The sequence below is a fragment of the Phaseolus vulgaris genome, chromosome 3, assembly GCF_000499845.2.
Source record: "Phaseolus vulgaris cultivar G19833 chromosome 3, P. vulgaris v2.0, whole genome shotgun sequence".
Lineage (NCBI taxonomy): Eukaryota > Viridiplantae > Streptophyta > Magnoliopsida > Fabales > Fabaceae > Phaseolus > Phaseolus vulgaris.
The window spans coordinates 44,983,455-45,003,973 of NC_023757.2; the positions used below are offsets into that span (position 1 = coordinate 44,983,455).

Here is a 20,519-nt window from a genome sequence, read left to right on the forward strand (position 1 = left end):
TATTATATTTAAGAAAAAGAGAATGATCAGCAACAGAAATAGAGTAATTATTTGATAAAAGAAAAGTAGAAAGTTTGGCGTACCATTGACGACCAGCTTGACGAAGGCCATACAAAGACCGTTGAAGCTTGCAAACATGCTGGGGAGAAGGAAGAGAGAGGCCAGGTGGGGGGTCATGTATACCTCTTCATTGAGATCACCATGAAGAAAGACATTATTGACATCAAGTTGTTTTAAAATCCAATTTTTAGTAGTGACAACACCAAAAAGAAGGCGGAGGGTAGTGCGTTTAGCAACAGGTGCAAAAGTGTCTAAGAAATCAAGTTCTTCAAGTTGGGTGAACCCTTTGGCAACAACTCTAACTTTGTGGCGCTCAACAATGCCATTAGAATGGTATTTGATTTTATATACCCATTTACAACCAATAGTTTTCTTTCCTGGAGGGAGAGGGGTAAGTTGCCAAGTATTGTTAGCAGCAAGAGCTTGAAGCTCATCTTGCATGGCAGATTGCCAAGAAGCATGTTTGGAGGCTTCGTTATAGGTCCGAGGTTCATGATGAGAATTGATAGAGGAAATAATATTTCTAAAATTGGAAGATAAGGAATTGTAAGACAAGTAATAATGAATAGGATATCTACTACTTACAATGTTGGTTGCAGTGTGGAAATCCTCAAGATAGGCAGGTTGTCGATGAGGACGAGCTTATCTTATTGGAAATTGGGGTGATAATTCTGGTGGTGCGGGCGGTGATAATTCTGGTGGAGGTGCAATGTTGGATGCAGGAGCAAAGACACTATTTGCTGGAAGATCAGAGGATAATGAGGCTGGTGGAAGGACAGTATTGGGTGCAGAAGTAGAGGCACATTGCTCGGCAGGAGGTGCAGTATCAGAAAAAAAATCAAAAGCAGAATTATATGCGTTAGAAATAGGGAGAGATAAAGTGTTGGGGTCCCTAGGCAAGCCATTCTCTAATTTATATGGAAAGTGATTTTCATGAAAGATTACATGTCTTGATATCTCTATGCTATGAAACTTTAAATTTAAGATAATATAACCTTTTGTATTTTGCGGGAAGCCAAGAAAAATACCTTTGATAGATCTATCATATAATTTTTTCCTATGTGCAGTAATGGTACTAGCATAACAAAGACAACCAAACACTTTTAAAAAGGAAATGTCATACGGTTTTCCAAACAACTTTTCATGAGGAGTGATGTTATTGAGTAATGGAGTAGGAATAACATTTATTAAGAAAACAACATGATTTACAACAAATTCCCAAAAAATAGGAAGAAGATTTGCTTGAAAAAGTAAAGCTCGGATTACATTTAGTATGTGTTGATGTTTACATTCTACAATGCCATTTTGTTGTGGTGTTTCAACACAAGATTTTTGATGTATAATTCCCTTTGAAGCATAGAAATTTGACATAGAAAACTCAACACCATTGTCAGTATGAATCGTTTTGATATTAGTTTTGAAATGATTTTGAACAAAAACAATGAAGTTAATGATGTGCTGATGCACTTTAGATTTGTTATGCAACAAATAACCCAAGTATAACGTGAGTAATCATTAACAATAGTCAAGAAATAACGAAAACCTTACATAAAAATTATGGAACATGGTCCCCAAATATCAAAGTGTACAAGATCAAAAACAGCAGAGGTAACAATATTACTTAAAGTGAAAGGAAGTTTTCTTTATTTTGCACGACTACAAGTGTCACATACATGATGAGTATCAACCGTAATAAAAGAGTATTGTTTGCTTAAGACATGTAATCTTTCAAGTGAAGGGTGTCCTAGTCTATAATGTCACAGTGTTTTGTCTATGATATTACAATTAATAAAAGGAGCAAAAAATGCGGTTTAGAATGGCTAGAAGTAGGCAAAGTAGTGACAAGGTACAAGCCAACAATGGCTTTAACTGTACCAATCCTCTCTTGGGTGAGATTGTCTTGTATAATGCAGTGGGTTGAAGTGAAAGTTAAAGTGCATTTAAGTTGGTGTGTGAGTTTAGAAACATATATTAAGTTTAATTGAAAATGAGGCACATATAACACATCAAACAAATAAAACTTATCAGAAAAACGTATTAAACCAGAATATGTGTGATGAGCATATATTTATTCACACTCATTAGCCTCATTCATAGGTTATTGGACTATAATAATAAATAAATCTATTGTTTTAATTAATATTCTTATAATTGGGTTTATTTGGGCCTTAACTATTATTATTGTTAATTTTGTGTTTTTAGAGTAAATGATCCGGAGGAAGCATCTACCTTTGTGAATGGGCCAAATATGCAAAAGTCCAAGTTGCTTCTTGAACCAAAACAGAAAAAATATTATGAGGAGAAGAAAGAGAAAATAAAAGCTACAAGATTCTAGAAACAGAATTGGAAGCAAATCTTTTGCAAAATAAAAAGAATTATGGAAAGATAGAAACTTGGAAACGGTTAACAAAATATAAACTACAATATTCTCTCAAGATCCTTGGAGCAGAAAAGCCTATAAAAGGACACAAGCATCAAGGAGAAAAAGGGAGAGCTTCATAGGGTTTTCTTAGTTTATTTTCTTCTTAGTAATTCTTTTGTTTTGCCTCCGCATGGAAGGCTAAACATTTTTTGTTGGTTCTTTTGTAATTCCCCATTGAGTTCTGAGGTTTTGTTCCAATAAAAGTTTCGATTTTTAATTCTCTATAGCAGTTGTTTTTATTGCCTAATCTCCTGGAAAACTGGTTTTTGTGAGAGGTTGTACTTGAACGCATGATTGAGAGTCTTCCTTATCTTAAACTTTGGTTTCTTAGTTAGTTCGCATTGTTCTAATTAATTTCTTGGGCGCATGATTCAAGGGAGAGGAGGTAAGCATTCCCATGGAGTATACGCATGGAACAAAGTGGGTATTGATTAAACTAGTAGACGCATGCTTTACTAGTGAGTTTCAGTTGAATCAGATCGGCGCATGTTCAATCTGGTTTAGCTCTGTTGGAGGATTGAGAAAAGATTAATCTTTAGAGAACCTGTGAAGAATTCAATGGTGGAAGAACTTGGGATCAACCACTTTTTATTTGCTATTTTAATCTCTTTTATATTTTCTGCACAACTATCTCAAATCCCCTTTTCATCTTTATTGTTATTGCTAACTTTTATTGCTTGCAGATAGATTTTAAACCCTGGTCAATTGATTTTACTATTGGATTCGTTGGGAGACGACTTGGGGACATTTGTCCACAATTATACTATCATCTCTCTAGTGTTAGACAAGTTTACGCTAGAATCATATTTAATTTGACAGCAAAACGACAGCTATCAATGTGGCATAAACAATTTCGCCATTTGGAAGACTAATTAAGACAGGTTTAATTTTAGTATAAGTAGTAAAAACGTTCAAATTGTGGCAAACATTATCCGTGGCACCAGAATCAATAATCCAAGATTCTTTTATAGTAGATAGTGAAGAGAGAAACTTACATGTTGAAGATTGCTCAGTATTGGGGATTTCATCTGCAGAGAAGGTGCCGACTTGATTAATTTGAGTGTGAAGGGAAGGATCCTCAAGGTTTTGCTGACGCAAAATGTTGTTCAGAAATTGAAACTGTTGTGATGTAAATTGAATCCCATTTACATCCTGTTCTTTAGGAAAAAAGCTCAGAAAAAGTGTCACTAGTAATCATATTATTGGTTTGGGATGTCCAATTGGTGAATTTGTAGCCAGGAGACAACCCATGCTTTTTATAACATGTGTCTGTTAGAATATATGACTTTAAACTAGAGGGAGGGTGAATTGTTTAAAGAGAGTTTTCACAATCTATTAAGCCTTGAATGAAAATACTTCACAAATACCTTGATTAAGAAATCAGTTTTTCAAAACACAAAGCCAAAAGCATAGCACTGGGAAAACAATCGGTTGTTTCGCAAAAACAATCGGTTGTTTATACCAGTAAACAAATATCAAAACTGAATTCTAAAGAGTTAGGGATAGAGAAAATGTACACAGATGTTTATAATGGTTCACTCCAAACCCAGAGCTACATTCAGTCTTCTCAGAAACCCTGAGGAAATCCACTAAGCAATCACAACCTGATCACTTACACCACAACCAAGAAAGTGATCTTGAACACCTCAAGACACACACTCTTCTTGGCCAACACACCAACACTAAGATTGCTGATCTTGATCCCCTCAATAACACACAGGCAATCTCAGCAAACACATAAACGAAAACTTGTTTCACAGAGTACAAAGATTACACTTGTTACAGAAGAAAATCTTAAATCAATACAAAGAGAATCCTATTCCACAAACTTTGATCAATCACAAACTTTCAGCGATCTCAGCTCTTTGAAAAACTCAAAAAATCTTAGCAAAAAACTTGTCAAAGATTCATTCTCAAATTTGTTTTTCTGAATATATTCAAAGATGTAGTTTGTTATCAAATCTTAAAAAACTCTTAAATTGCATTAAAAGATTGGTCAAAGCATTTAATAACTGGAGCGTAAGCAGTTAAATCATTTAAAGCTCAGTCAAAGATAAAACAGTTTTTGTTATGGTTCCAAAACAAACAATCGGTTGTTTCCTCGAATCAATCGGTTGTTTTGGTTCTAACAGTTCAACCATTTGAAAAACAGTTTTCAATCTTTTCTTAAAACATCTAAGTATAAACAATCGGTTGTTTCGACAAAACAATCAGTTGTTTTAACTTAGTTTGAAAACATTTTTCTTTCACAAAGATTGAGAATGTCTGTGCTTTAGATTCGATCAAGGGTGGATTACAACACTCAAACTACCCCAAAACTATGCTAAACCAGCACAACAACAACAAGCACAACCAAGGCTTCAACATCCTTCAAAGGGTTTTGGATTCTTCAAAGCTTGAACACCACTTGGTTCAACAGTGTCGACAGTGTGACCAAGACGATTAATAAAGTGCAGACTTTTCTAATAGAAGAAAACTTTGAGGTTTTAACATTACCAGAAGGAAAACCCACTTTGCGAAAACAAACAGCCTCAGTATGACCGTATTTACCACATAAATTGCATGTAATAGTGTGACTACTATTAAGACTATGAAAACTAGGGTTTTCATTAGACATTGTCTAAGAGATTTTGAAACACAATCAAGATTTTAAAAGAGAACAAAAAAGATAACCAAGAACAACAAAGGGGGAAATAAAGATCAGAGAGAAGCGCAACAGAACTCTTCATTCGAAGAGCTATGATACCATATTACAATCAATGAAGATGAATATTCCTTGTCTGTGTGGTGCATCAAATGGAGCACACGTAATCGCACGTAATCACAATAAAGAAAGGGAGGTTCTAATGAATCCTAATTACAAATGAAAAAGAGACAATGACTTAAGCATAAAAGAGAGAAAAGAATAGAAAAGAAAATACAAAATAAATTATTATTTACTTGTATATTAGAGAGTAAAATACATGGTGTATATATGGTGTTATTTACTATTTATGGTGAATCCGTGATTTTTTTGTGTTATGTTTTTCTCAGTTAGAACCAGTTAAGGTCGGTGTACCGCCTATAATGAATAGGAAATTTGTCATTGACTATTTTGATTTATTATTTTGAAAGTATCATTACTATTTTTTTAAATATTTTTGTATCTTATGATTTTTCATGAAATCATTTTCATGAGGTGGGTTTTTTTTTTCATAAAAGATTTCATGTTAGGCATCATTATATAACTTGACATCTCAGCTAAACTGACACCTCAAGTAACAACAATCATCTGTCATCACATGATTTTTTTTTATGATTCTTGTTTAACACTTTGTCCATATTTGGAAGATGTGGTGTGTTTTGTGCAGACTTTTTGGCTTCTATATCCTCATTGCAGGGTCAGTTTGATGGGTTTGGCGCTTGAGTGTTTAGTTTACTTTTGTTTGTTAGCAAATGTTGAGTTTAGTTGTTGGACTTTTGTGTCTTGTCGTGAAAATGTGTTCCTTTGGAGGGTTGATGTAATTGTATATTTATCTGCTCTTATATCTTGTTATGGTATGTTAATGTGGCTTATTTGTTGTAATGTCTCTTGGATCCCCAGCTGGTTGGATGATAAGAAGCTTGTGTTGAGATTATTTGTATAAGGGTTGTGGCACCCTTGAAATGCCTCTCTTTATTTTATTCACTCTTTGCTGATAAAAAAAACATTATTAAGAAAAGAATAAAGAAAGAAAATACAAAAAAATATGGGAGGACTAGACTAAAACCCATATGTTAACAAAACCGATACATAGGTAGACTATACCTATTCATAAAGAATTCTAAGAACAAACTAGATGGAAGCCTATTATACTAATAAAATGATTCTTTATGAATAAATCCTAAATTAGACAGCTTACCAGCATACACATTCCCTTTACGAAAAATATGAGTAACCCTAAACCTGATTTTCCCACAATAATTAAGTCAAGTATTCCATCGATTACGAAACATCCACAGAACCTTAGTCATAACAATAAATGCAACACAAACCAAGGCAGAATCACATTCAAGCCATACATTAGTAAGCCTCGAGCTTCCTCCATAGCATGTATAACATCATAAAATGTAGCAACCATAGCAGTTTAAACTTAAAAAAAACGCAGAGAAAGCACCAATAAACTCCCCCATACTCCCATGGAAAATACCTCCACAAGTAGCAAAACCAGGATATCCCTAGCAGCCCCATCAATGTCAATTTTAACCTAGCCCGTGAAGGGAACTCCTATCTAACAGGAAGAGGACGAAAAACTTTACCAAAAGTATTAATACCAAAAAACTTAATCACGTTGAAATTCAACATATCATTCCTCATTGAAGCTTTAGACGATTTTTTCACTATACAAGTTAAATCTTTAATTACCGAAATAACCTTAGGAACATCAATCTTATACTGGAATCTAACATAATTCCACATACGCCATATCATCCAAATAGAAAAAGTTACCACAAAAAGCTTAATCAATTTAACCAAAGGACTATCATCACTTTTAATAAAAGAAAGAAGATCATCCTTGTTAGAGAAGTGAGAAGTAAGAAAACTTGTCGTACCCAACTCCAAATATGCAAAGCATTAGAACATTCAAAAAATAAATGTTGAATAGATTTCTCGTGCTTTTTTCACAAAGCGTACACATAGAACATATATGCAAACCTTTATTCTGAATATGTTGATCTGTAAGAAGTCGCCCATGAAATTTTTTCCAGAGTATACGAGTTTTGGAAGGCGAAATATATGAAGACCAAATGAATTTACCCCAACCACAGGGAACTCATGGTTATAAGAAAAAAGTCTTAGCTGATTTAATAGTGAAATGACCAGACTGATCTAGAATCCAAATATCCTGTTCCTCCCTAACCATGATATGATTAAAAAACTGAGGCATCTGCGGTAAAGACAGGGGAATATTCCAACCACAACCAGTCTAAAACTGAGAGGCTATATCCAGAATGCTAGTACCATTAGATAATCCTGCAATATTTGCTAAAGAAGTAGTAGAACACCATTTATCATTCCAGAAATTAATAAAAGTACCTGTACCAGCAGTCCAATAAGTATTATCAAGTATAGTAGAATAAAACTGCTTAATTTCAGGTCAAAGAAATGAGGATCTATAAACCATTCTAAACTCGTATTTTGATTTAAGAACCATAACTTTCAGGAGAAAAGACCAAAGTTTGTTGCTATAAACAAAGTTTCAAACAAACTTAAGAAGATACTTATTATTTTCATGATGATTACTTTTTTTTTTAAATTGATCATATTATTTTTAATTTGTTTTTTAGTTCAAATATTTGCACATGAAATAGAGAAAAGAAAAAAAAAGAGTTTTCAGTATTTTGTACACAAATTTTTGTAAGATAAAACATATTAAAAGGTGACTTTTTTTATTAGAAACTTAAAAAAAGGAAAACATTTATAAAAATGCTACATTACAATTATTAGGTCATTTTAAATTTAGAATTGAAGTTATTGAAAAAAGATCTATTAAAATTTCCATTCAATATAAATATGAAAACCTTTTATTTATAAATGAAAAATTATTATAAAAATCCATCATTTTCTAAAAATATGATTTTGAAAAACTTCCTCATACTAAACTCAGCTTTACCAAGAGATCTGACACTATTTTTTAAACTTTAACCAAAAATAGCTTAATTGGCTAACTTCTATTTAGTTAAAATATAATATTTTTTGTTTAAATGTTTTGATGTAAACTAAAATTTGAGTTTATGTGTTAAAAGTGAAACCGTGTTTGTGGGATAGCTAACGTAAATATGTATGTTTATATATATATATATATATATATATATATATATATATGATTTATTTGTATACATTCATTAATAAAACAAACAATTCAAAACAGTTTATAAGTGTTTAGGGTTTATATTTTTGTTAAAATAATTCATGCCATTTGTTATTATTATTTATTTTCATACGCAGACGGATTCAAAATTTATATTCTCTCATTAGTAAATATATTTAAAATTCAAAATTTTGTCTAAAATCAATGCCTCATTGAGATAAGTAAAATTTAACTAAGAATTATTTTTGTGAAATATCTCTAACCGTGCTTAAAGTATTTAACCTTAAATTTAGTGTATTAATTACAAAGTGTCGAACGCTTTGTACTCAAAATTTATTTATGATTTGAATAAAGACTTAAAATTGATTGAAGTTATATTTTCCGCAATAAGTTGACAAATAGTAAAAAGAAAGTGGTAAGGAAAAGAAATGAAAAAGGAAAAGAAAAAGAAAAATTCAGTATAATCAAGATTGTCAGTGACGTGACAACTGTTATAGTTTCTAAAGTTTTGGGTTTATTATTCATTTTCTTACATTAAATTATTTAATTTTCTTGCAATCTGTTTCTTGCAACCTATTTTTCATTTTTCTCTCTCATGCTGTGCTGTGGTGGTTGTTATTTTGAGACTTTTGGGTGGTTTGGTTGTGCATAGTGCTAATGTCTGTCTCAAAGTGCAAAAGACTGTCTCTTTGTCTGGTTTCATGGCTGTGGTTCTGTTGTGTGGCTGTGGCTTCGGGTGAGAGTAGTATCGGTTCCAAAGACCTTGATCAGACACCAACATGGGGCCGTTGCTTGTGTCTGCACTGTTTTCATCTTGATATCCTTAACTCTGGAGAAAAGCCTTCAAGAAGTGGGAACGGTGTGTCACCATTTTCAAAAGTTTCTTCTCTTCTCTTTTTTTCTCTCTTGTAATTATTATTACTGTTTACCTGCGCATGCGTTTGACAATCAAGTTAACTGTCCCTTCCATACTCTGGTTCAGTTCAATTTACTTTAATTGGGCCTCAATGGAGTTGATTTTTTTTTTCTGTTGCTTTTTTTTAAAACAAATTATCTTATCCCTATTGCTGAGGCTTTTGTATTTGCGTTTGAACCCTGAATTTGGGGGGTTCTGCAATTTCTTGTTTGTGCATTGTCTGTTCTGCCTTTGCAGTTTCATTTTATGCTTTCGAGGAAATTCCTTCTTTCGTTTTTTTTGTTTCTGAAAACATTTAATAATGTTTGAAATCTTAGAAGTTGAAGGGTTGTTGTGATGCCATGATCATAATGAGTGCTTCTTGTGATTTTCCTCTTTGCTAACCTGATGATTTTTGTTTTCTCAGTGGCTACAGGAAAAGCACAAGAAGGCTTTGCTTGAGGCTTTGGAAAAGGTCAAAGCTGGTAAGAATTTTTCATTAAAGCGATTAGTTGTCATGAACTAATGCTTACATCGTGAAGCCAAAGCAGTTTGACTCTTCTTCTCGATTTAATTTTCTTTTATTGTAATTTATGTGAATGATTATTATTATATAATAATAATAATAATAATAACTACTACTTCTTTGCTTGTCTTTATATTGTTGGTTTTGTTTTTGCAGAGTTGATGATTCTTGGTTTCCTTGGAGGATGACTTCAAGGTTGTTGTTGGAGTAAAAAATCGTGTATATTATTTTTATGTTATTAGTATGATTTATATATATGATTTATTGTGTACTGGCTTTAATCCGTGTAGGTGGCCACAATGGAAGGAAGGAGTAACCATGTTGTGTCAATTTACAAAGACTTCGGAACAGATACACGGTGTGTGGTACTGAACTTTCTAATCATCCTCTTCTAGCGAATTGCTGCACAGTATTGTCAGTTTTTTCTGCTTACTTTTTTAAATCAGCCTAATTTTCCATCCCCATCCTCATCTGCCCCCTCCAATGGAGAACTAAAGGTTTCGCCTATCAATGAGAAAGCAACAAATGTACTGGAAACAGCTGACGATAAAAAAGGTTGTTTCTGCTCCACATAGGATGGGGTAGGGGGTTTATTGTGTTTCTCTTGTGTGTAGATTTTTGTTTAAGTCTAGGTTTAAGACTTAGTTAACAGTTTCTAATAGGATGTTTGACAGAGTTGCTTTTTTGAAATCTTGTTTGTTTTTGAGTCAAACTAGTGGTTATGAATAAGAATGAAAGTATTAACAAGGAAAAGAATCCTGATTAAGTGGTGAGTGTGCACACTCATGACTTAAACAAGATGATTTTGTATCTTAATTTTAAAAGTTTAGAGTGTACTTAAAATATATGTCTTAGGATGATTATTTATATTTGTGTGTAATTGTATGATAGACGAATATTGAAATTTTAGAGTAAAATGTCTCTCTCTATATATTATGTGTTTATTTTAGATTTTGAATTGTTTTTTTGGTTAATAGTTTTAGATCAACATTTGTGTTGGTGTAGTATGTTTGTACACAGTGGGTGTCTGTTAATTATTGATGGACTCAAATTCTAAATGAATTTGAGACGTATGTATTTGAAGGACCTAGGTATAATCTGAGATGAATTGACTTTATGTTAATTTCATTCTTTTTAGTTCGATGAAGCGATTTTCCAGTTCATTTGAAACCATGCTATGAGATCATATCATATAACAATTCGAAATGAATCTATTTTTGGTTTGTATCACTTACTTCCTGCAGATATAACCCATGTGGATGAAGCGATTTTTCAGTTCATTCGAACCCATGGTACGGGATCATGTCTAATAACAATTCAAAATCAATTGCTATTATGTCTATTTTTGATTTGTATCACTTGCTGCAGATTGTTGAAAAGCCTGTTGATACGGTTACCCATGTGGATGAAGCAATTTTTCAGTCATTCGAAACCATGGTATGAGATCATATCTAATAACAACTCAAAATCAATTGTTATGTCTATTTTTTATTTGCGTATTTCATCTGCATAGTACTTGGATTTCAGTCATTAGTATTAGAATACTAAATTTTGTGAAATTGTGGATTTGTGGCAAGTACAACATCTGCAAACTCTTTTATTTATACTATATATCTCATAGGTTTCATTAAATTATTCAGACAACTAAATTAGATTCCTTTTTTTATTGTCAGTTGGATTGAAGTATTAATCCCATTTTTTGCAAATTATCTGTAAATCAATCTTCTGCAGTAATTCTATATAATTGTAGGGGACAGTCTCACAACATTTCTGATTGAAAGAAAGCAGCAAAGAAGATCTCTTTGGTCTAGAAGATTGGAAGAGGTATACAAGATTGTGCTTCTTCTAACTATGAATAATTCCTCATTTGAAACTTACACAGTTGAATTTATCCATAATTTCCAATTTCCTGCATTCCCTTTCTTTCATATAAAAGCTTTGTACATCAGTGGACAAGTATGTTTTACAACAATGGACTTGTTCTGTTCACTTACTTCCTGCAGATTGTTGAAAAGGTTGTTGATATAGTTACCCATGTGGATGAAGTGATTTTCCAGTTCATTTGAAACCATGGTATGAGATCATATCTAAAAACAATTCAAAATCAATTGTTATATGTCTACTTTTGATTTGTATCGCTTACTTCCTGCAGATTGTTGAAAAGCTTGTTGATATAGTTCCCCATGTGTATGAAGCGATTTTGGAGTTCATTTGAAACCATGGTATGAGATCATATCTAGTAACAATTCAAAATCAATTGTTATATGTTTATTTTTTGTTTGTATCTTTCATCTGCGCAGTACTTGGATTTCAGTGAAATATCATTAGTATTAGAATACTAAAATTTTGTGAAATTGTGGATTTGTAGCAAGTACAACATCTGCAAACTCTTTTATTTATACTATATATGTCCTGAACTAATGCTTACATCGTGAAGCCAAAGCAGTTTGACTCTTCTTCTCGATTTAATTTTCTTTTATTGTAATTTATGTGAATGATTATTATTATATAATAAATAATAATAATAATAACTACTACTTCTTTGCTTGTCTTTATATTGTTGGTTTTGTTTTTGCAGAGTTGATGATTCTTGGTTTCCTTTCTCTGCTTCTGACTTTCGGGCAGAGTTACATTGTTAGAATATGTATTCCTACTGATGTGGCAGACAAATTGTTGTCATGTCTGTTTGTTGGTACCGACAAAGAATCAAGTAGTGAAGAGGAACACAGTAGGAAACTTCTTTCTAATGAACATATATATTTGTCAGCCCTTACCAATGTAAGAAGGTAACTAGGTTTCCTCGCTAAGATTTTATTTAATTGAATGAAACCTTAGTCTATGTTCTTTTATCTTAGTTAACTTAAAAGTATTTCAATACGATAATTTAGTTAACACTGTTTTTCATGATATTTTGCAGAATTATGTTCATAGAAACAAATAACATTTACGTAGTCCTGTCATGTCATGGACTATTGTTTAATGCACGCATGTCGTCTTTAGTTGTAGATTGACCAATTGAAAACAATTGCTTCTCTCATTCAAAATGCCATTAAATGTATGCTTGGCTTAGGAAAATAAGATATTTTATGTTGATTAATTATAGATGTTACTGATGTGGATATTTGCATTTGGTTGCATCATTTCCATTGCCAAATACTGAAATTTCACCTCGTTTTGGAATCACCAAGTTATGAGTTTTATAGCGAGAATTCGTCCATGTCTTAGTTAGGTTTAAAATTCGTAGAAACATAGAAGAAAGCACTTATATCTGCTCATTCATGCCTGACCTTATTTGCAATTTTTTGTTTATTCATATCTGTAGTTGCCTATCTAATTGTTGTTGGTTACAGGGAGATCATCAACCACTTATATCTGTCAATGGATTGCACACCAGTTACACATTCTCATATTCTTCTCAGCAGTCCTTCATGCATTTTACAGTGCTGTAACAATGCTTCTTGGGAGACTAAAGGTTTGGATGTATTTTTTTTTTCTTTCTTCTTTTTGTAGCTTTATTGATTGAAAACTTAGTTAATTTTCCATATCTACGCATTTTAAGGATACCAATTTGGTAATAATAATCCTATGGCTTCCTCTTTGCTTTGAAACCGTGATGCCTAGAAGGATTTAATAGTTGAAATTTCTTGTAAGTTCACAATTTTTTTAATTTTCTCCTAAGAAAAAGAAAAAGAAAAAGAAAAGTAGATTTAGTTTAAACTTTAAATTCAAGATATAGTAATAATGGCTCAAATTTATGTTCTGATCAGATTATATCTCCATTGGTGTTAGTGCATGTATAAGAGGGAATTAAAATATATTAGAGGCAATTGTAGGTAGGTTAAAAGCTGCTGCAGAATACATATACATACATATAATAATAATATAACATAACATAATAATAATAATAATAATAATTCAAGACCAAAGTAAGGTACATCAACTTCAACATAGAAATGAAATTGAAATCTTGGCTTGGGTGATTAATCCGAAATATGATGGTTTATGTTATATCCTAAAGTTTTGGGATTTGATTAATATTATTGTTGGGTTGTTAAGATTTAATTAGTAGATATTAGGATTTTATCATTTATTTAATTAGTAGATATTAGGATTTTATCATTTATTTAATTAGTTAGGATTTTATCATTGATTTAATTAGTTAGGATTTTTTTAGGATTAACCATGTTGTGTCAATATACAAAGACTTTGGAACAGATACACGGGGTGTGGTACTGAACTTTCTAATCATCCTCTGCTAGCGAATTGCTGCACAGTATTGTCAGTTTTTTCTGCTTACTTTTTTAAATCAGCCTATTTTCCATCCCCATCCTCATCTGGCCTCTCCAATGGAGAACTAAAGGTTTCGCCTATCAATGAGAAAGCAACAAATGTACTGGAAACAGCTGACGATAAAAAAGGTTGTTTCTGCTCCACATAGGATGGGGTAGGGGGTTTATTGTGTTTCTCTTGTGTGTAGATTTTTGTTTAAGTCTAGGTTTAAGACTTAGTTAAAAGTTTCTAATAGGATGTTTGACAGAGTTGCTTTTTTGAAATCTTGTTTGTTTTTGAGTCAAACTAGTGGTTATGAATAAGAATGAAAGTATTAACAGGAAAATAATCTTGATTAAGTGGTGAGTGTGCACACTCATGACTAAAACAAGATGATTTTCTATCTTAATTTTAAAAGTTTGGAGTGTACTTAAAATATATGTCTTAGGATGATTATTTATATTTTTGTGTAATTGTATGATAGACGAATATTGAATTTTAGAGTAAAATGTCTCTCTCTGTATATTATGTGTTTATTTTAGATTTTGAATTGTTTTTTTGGTTAATAGTTTTAGATCAACATTTGTGTTGGTGTAGTATGTTTGTACACAGTGGGTGTCTGTTAATTATTGATGGACTCAAATTCTAAATGAATTTGAGACGTATGTATTTGAAGGACCTGGGTATAATCTGAGATGAATTGACTTTATGTTAATTTCATTCTTTTTAGTTCGATGAAGCGATTTTCCAGTTCATTTGAAACCATGCTATGAGATCATATCATATAACAATTCGAAATGAATCTATTTTTGGTTTGTATCACTTACTTCCTGCAGATAGTTGAAAAGCTTGTTGATATAGTAACCCATGTGGATGAAGCGATTTTTCAGTTCATTCGAACCCATGGTACGGGATCATGTCTAATAACAATTCAAAATCAATTGCTATTATGTCTATTTTTGATTTGTATCACTTGCTGCAGATTGTTGAAAAGCCTGTTGATACGGTTACCCATGTGGATGAAGCGATTTTTCAGTCATTCGAAACCATGGTATGAGATCATATCTAATAACAACTCAAAATCAATTGTTATGTCTATTTTTGATTTGCGTATTTCATCTGCATAGTACTTGGATTTCAGTCATTAGTATTAGAATACTAAATTTTGTGAAATTGTGGATTTGTGGCAAGTACGACATCTGCAAACTCTTTTATTTATACTATATATCTCATAGGTTTCATTAAATTATTCAGACAACTAAATTGGATTCCTTTTTTTATTGTCAGTTGGATTTAAGTATTAATCCCATTTTTTGCAAATTATCTGCAAATCAATCTTCTGCAGTAACTCTATATAATTGCAGGGGACAGTCTCACAACATTTCTGAAGATCTCTTTGGTCTAGAAGATTGGAAGAGGTATACAAGATTGTGCTTCTTCTAACTATGAATAATTCCTCATTTGAAACTTACACAGTTGAATTTATCCATAATTTCCAATTTCCTGCATTCCTTTCTTTCACATAAAAGCTTTGTACATCAGTGGACAAGTATGTTTTACAACAATGGACTTGTTCTGTTCACTTACTTCCTGCAGATTGTTGAAAAGGTTGCTGATATAGTTACCCGGATGAAGCGATTTTCCAGTTCATTTGAAACCATGGTATGGGATCATATCTAAAAACAATTCAAAATCAATTGTTATATGTCTACTTTTGATTTGTATCGCTTACTTCCTGCAGATTGTTGAAAAGCTTGTTGATATAGTTCCCCATGTGTATGAAGAGATTTTGGAGTTCATTTGAAACCATGGTATGAGATCATATCTAGTAACAATTCAAAATCAATTGTTATATGTTTATTTTTTGTTTGTATCTTTCATCTGCGTAGTACTTGGATTTCAGTGAAGTATCATTAGTATTAGAATACTAAAATTTTGTGAAATTGTGGATTTGTAGCAAGCACAACATCTGCAAACTCTTTTATTTGTACTATATATGTCATAGGTGTCATTAAATTATTCAGACAAGTAAATTAGATTCCTTTCTTTATTGTCAGTTGGATTTATGTATTAATTCAATTTTTTTCAAATTATCTGGAAACCAATTTTCTGCTGTATTTATCTATTGCTGACCGGTCGTTTTATTTATAATTATAGGGGACAGTCTCATAGCTTTTCAGATTGAAAGAAAGCATCAAAGAAAATCTCTTTGGTCTAGAAGTTTGGAAGAGGTATACAAGATTGTTCTTCTTCTAACCATGAATAGTTCCTCATTTGAAACTTACACAGTTGGATTCTTTCATAATTTCCAATTTCCTGCATTTCTTTCTTTCATATAAAAGCTTTGTACATCAGTGGACAAGTATTTTTTACAACAGTGGACTCCGTTCACTTACTTCCTGCAGATTGTTGAAAAGGTGGTTGATATAGTTACCCATGTGGATGAAGCGATTTTCCAGTTCATTCGAAACCATGGTATGAGATCATATCTAATAACAATTCAAAATCAATTGTTATGTCTGTTTTTGATTTGTATCTTTCATCTGCGTAGTACTTGGATTTCAGTGAAATATCATTAGTATTAGAATACTAAAATTTTGTGAAATCGTGGATTTGTGGCAAGTATACTATTTATTTCATAGGTTTCATTAAATTATTCTATAGTGAAACAGTTGATCCTAATGTTAATTATTGTTGAAGCTTGAAAACACGTGTATATTATTTTTATGTTATTAGTATGATTTATATGTATGATTTATTGTATACTGGCTTTAATCCGTGTAGGTGGCCACAATGGAAGGAAGGAGTAACCATGCTGTGTCAATTTACAAAGACTTTGGAACAGATACACGGTGTGTGGTAGGTTGATGCTTCTGAACTTTCTAATCCATCCTCTGCTAGCGAATTGCTGCACAGTATTGTCAGTTTTTTCTGCTTACTTTTTTAAATCACTTTTGTCTAGGACACTTTATTCAGCATTGCCCTACTAATGGTGACCCAAATTATGTCACGAGAAAAGTCAAGCAACCTACTGGTATTCCAAGATCCATGCTGATGGTAAATCCACAAGGTTCCTATGCTTCACCAAATGGCTCAGTAGCTGTCTTGAAACCAAATGAGTAAGTTCACCTTGATTATGCTTGTCCATTCTGTCATATGTAGGCATGAAGTTTAGTTTTATATTTTCCTTGCAAACAGGGCTGCTTTTAAGAAAGAAATAAAAGGGTTGCCATCAATTGGGGACCTACCACCTGAGCTCCACTGTCCCTTGTGTAATAATGTCATGAAAGATGCTGTACTGACAAGCAAGTGTTGCTTCAAAAGCTTTTGTGACAGATGTAGGTTTTTAATTCATCAGTTGTATTTGATGTTTTCAGAATTTGTATATTGTGTTAATGTTTCTCTAGTTTATAGTTGAGTTGTAGCTTATTATCCAAGTACATTTGAGTTTTCAGATATGGAGTCTGCTTGATGTCCACAGCCTAATTTTCCATCCCCATCCTCATCTGCCCCCTCCAATGGAGAACTAAAGGTTTCGCCTATCAATGAGAAAGCAACAAATGTACTGGAAACAGCTGACGATAAAAAAGGTTGTTTCTGCTCCACATAGGATGGGGTAGGGGGTTTATTGTGTTTCTCTTGTGTGTAGATTTTTGTTTAAGTCTAGGTTTAAGACTTAGTTAAAAGTTTCTAATAGGATGTTTGACAGAATTGCTTTTTTGAAATCTTGTTTGTTTTTGAGTCAAACTAGTGGTTATGAATAAGAATGAAAGTATTAACAAGGAAAATAATCTTGATTAAGTGGTGAGTGTGCACACTCATGACTAAAACAAGATGATTTTCTATCTTAATTTTAAAAATTTGGAGTGTACTTAAAATATATGTCTTAGGATGATTATTTATATTTTTGTGTAATTGTATGATAGACGAATATTGAATTTTAGAGTAAAATGTCTCTCTCTGTATATTATGTGTTTATTTTAGATTTTGAATTGTTTTTTTGGTTAATAGTTTTAGATCAACATTTGTGTTGGTGTAGTATGTTTGTACACAGTGGGTGTCTGTTAATTATTGATGGACTCAAATTCTAAATGAATTTGAGACGTATGTATTTGAAGGACCTGGGTATAATCTGAGATGAATTGACTTTATGTTAATTTCATTCTTTTTAGTTCGATGAAGCGATTTTCCAGTTCATTTGAAACCATGCTATGAGATCATATCATATAACAATTCGAAATGAATCTATTTTTGGTTTGTATCACTTACTTCCTGCAGATAGTTGAAAAGCTTGTTGATATAGTAACCCATGTGGATGAAGCGATTTTTCAGTTCATTCGAACCCATGGTACGGGATCATGTCTAATAACAATTCAAAATCAATTGTATTATGTCTATTTTTGATTTGTATCACTTGCTGCAGATTGTTGAAAAGCCTGTTGATACGGTTACCCATGTGGATGAAGCGATTTTTCAGTCATTCGAAACCATGGTATGAGATCATATCTAATAACAACTCAAAATCAATTGTTATGTCTATTTTTGATTTGCGTATTTCATCTGCATAGTACTTGGATTTAGAATACTAATTTTCCATCCCCATCCTCATCTGCCCCCTCCAATGGAGAACTAAAGGTTTCGCCTATCAATGAGAAAGCAACAAATGTACTGGAAACAGCTGATGATAAAAAGGTTGTTTCTGCTCCACATAGGATGGGGTAGGGGGTTTATTGTGTTTCTCTGGTGTTTAATTTTTTGTTTAAGTCTAGGTTTAAGGCTTGGTTAAAAGTTTCTAATAGGATGTTTAACAGAGTTGCTTTTTTGAAATCTTGTTTGTTTTTTAGTCAAACTAGTGGTTGACTAGTTTGAAATCAGGTCTTGGCCCCTTCGACATGCCATTTGCAGGGGGTATGCCACAAGACCCATTTGGCATGGAAGGTTACATGATGCCTGTTGTTTGGCCTCATACGTACACATTAGTTATTTTAAAATTGAAATTGGGCACTTTTCTGCTCTCATGCTCACAAACTGAAACATGTCCTGGACATCATTGATCTTTTTGGGAACTTATTCATAAGTAATTGCGAGATAGAAAAATAAGAAGGAAAGAATGAAATAAGCTTTTCCATAAGTTAATAATTTGGTGAAGCTTTCTCATATTAGCTTTTAAGAGTTGATTTTTCATTCATACATAAGTTGATTTTTAACTCATGATTATTTCACATTTCTTATTTTAGTCTTAGTGCTTATGGAGAAATTTATCAAACAGGTCCATGTGTGAAGGAGGGATTTGAGAGTTGTAGTTTGAAACTCCGGTTGAATTTAGTTGCATATTTATCCAATCCAATGTTGATGTGTTGGTATTTAGAATGTCTAATTGTAATACAATAAATGTTCAGGGATCTTGCTGACTTTGGTATGGGAATGAATGTTCCACCCCCAGTTATGAGTAGTTGAGGCGGAAACGGGAAAATGAGAGACGGGGTGAAAGGTACAGACAACTACTCATGTTCTGATATATACTGTTAAGAAGTTTGATTCACCTTTATTTGTCAACTACTTAAAATAGCAACATTTAAGACATTTACCTCCCACCATATATTTAACACACCATCAGTGTTTCACATTAGTAGACTTTTTTTTATAATTCTAGAGTGAATTTATGATTACTGTCAGCCCTTCCTTCCAAATTTTTGAAGTAGTTCTCTCGACTTATCCCCAAAATTTGTTTCTTATGATTTTTTAGTGACTTTAATAATTTCTTTCTTGAACAGGGACTTCTCCAAAGATCGAGACTTTGGTAGGGAAGTGAGCGGTGTTGGAGATGTTTCTTCAATGAAACCAAAAACTGTATGTGCTTTTTATTCAATTTTGCTCTCTTTTTCTATAGACTTTTATGTGCCATCTACTTTCTTGCGTTTTTCTGATTGCACAGATAATCCCACTTGTTATCATAGTAAACTGTGTAAGTTAATTATTTTTGCTTCATTTATTGATAAAAAAAATTATTCAAGCATCACTCTGGTTGATCATAAAATGATTGAGGGAACAAACGCTAACGCATCTCACCATAATGCTGTGGTCAACAGCAGCCAATTGGTTAAAAACCAAAGTAGTGGATAGAGTTGCTTTGCACTGCACGATAATGGTGCAATGGTGTTATTACATTTTGAAATTTCACCTACATTTACTTAACAACCACTTTTTATAATACAATATTATATTAAAATATTAAAAACAAAATATTATAATAAAATAGTAATTTATAGAGTTCGTAATTCGGATGTAAGAGAAAAATGATGGTTTTAAACCATCGGTACCCAGTGATAATGCTGTTTTTTTTTTCTTCTTTATTTGGCTTTCCTATTGGTAACGATGCTTACTGATGAGGATGGCATAAATTGGTTCATAAATTGGGTTTTGAGAACAAAGTGCAGAGCATTATTTTCTTTTAGTTTCTTTTGTAAAACAATTTGCATATTTTAGGGTGTTGCATTTGTGGTATCATAGCGGTTT

At 32.4% G+C, this 20,519-nt stretch overlaps 1 protein-coding gene across 42 annotated transcripts; it reads left to right on the forward strand.

Annotated features, from left to right (window-relative positions):
* Positions 1-8,773: 8,773 nt before the first annotated feature.
* Positions 8,774-20,022, forward strand: LOC137808092 (E3 ubiquitin ligase PQT3-like). 42 transcript variants are annotated; one of them, XR_011080660.1, is made up of 28 exons: positions 8,774-9,172; positions 9,636-9,693; positions 9,891-9,929; positions 10,025-10,092; positions 10,181-10,289; positions 10,979-11,026; positions 11,103-11,171; positions 11,466-11,558; positions 11,738-11,807; positions 11,887-11,956; positions 12,313-12,520; positions 13,085-13,206; positions 14,840-14,909; positions 14,986-15,054; positions 15,349-15,421; positions 15,600-15,665; positions 15,745-15,814; positions 16,161-16,234; positions 16,409-16,478; positions 16,788-16,862; positions 16,966-17,122; positions 17,202-17,341; positions 17,459-17,593; positions 18,282-18,351; positions 18,427-18,495; positions 18,639-18,695; positions 19,403-19,494; positions 19,778-20,022. XR_011080660.1 is itself a non-coding variant. In XM_068609013.1 (28 exons), exons 20-23 carry the CDS (start codon positions 16,816-16,818, stop codon positions 17,473-17,475), a joined length of 354 nt encoding a protein of 117 aa, XP_068465114.1. In that variant the 5' UTR covers positions 8,774-9,172; positions 9,636-9,693; positions 9,891-9,929; positions 10,025-10,092; positions 10,181-10,289; positions 10,979-11,026; positions 11,103-11,171; positions 11,466-11,558; positions 11,738-11,807; positions 11,887-11,956; positions 12,313-12,520; positions 13,085-13,206; positions 14,840-14,909; positions 14,986-15,054; positions 15,368-15,421; positions 15,600-15,665; positions 15,745-15,814; positions 16,161-16,234; positions 16,409-16,478; positions 16,788-16,815; the 3' UTR covers positions 17,476-17,619; positions 18,282-18,351; positions 18,427-18,495; positions 18,639-18,695; positions 19,403-19,494; positions 19,778-20,022. The 42 variants fall into 42 exon arrangements, 25 of the variants coding, with proteins under 25 accessions (XP_068465114.1, XP_068465123.1, XP_068465115.1 ...); XR_011080656.1 differs by having other exon boundaries at positions 10,232-10,289; positions 15,368-15,421; XM_068609013.1 differs by having other exon boundaries at positions 15,368-15,421; positions 16,788-16,855; positions 17,459-17,619.
* Positions 20,023-20,519: the final 497 nt, after the last annotated feature.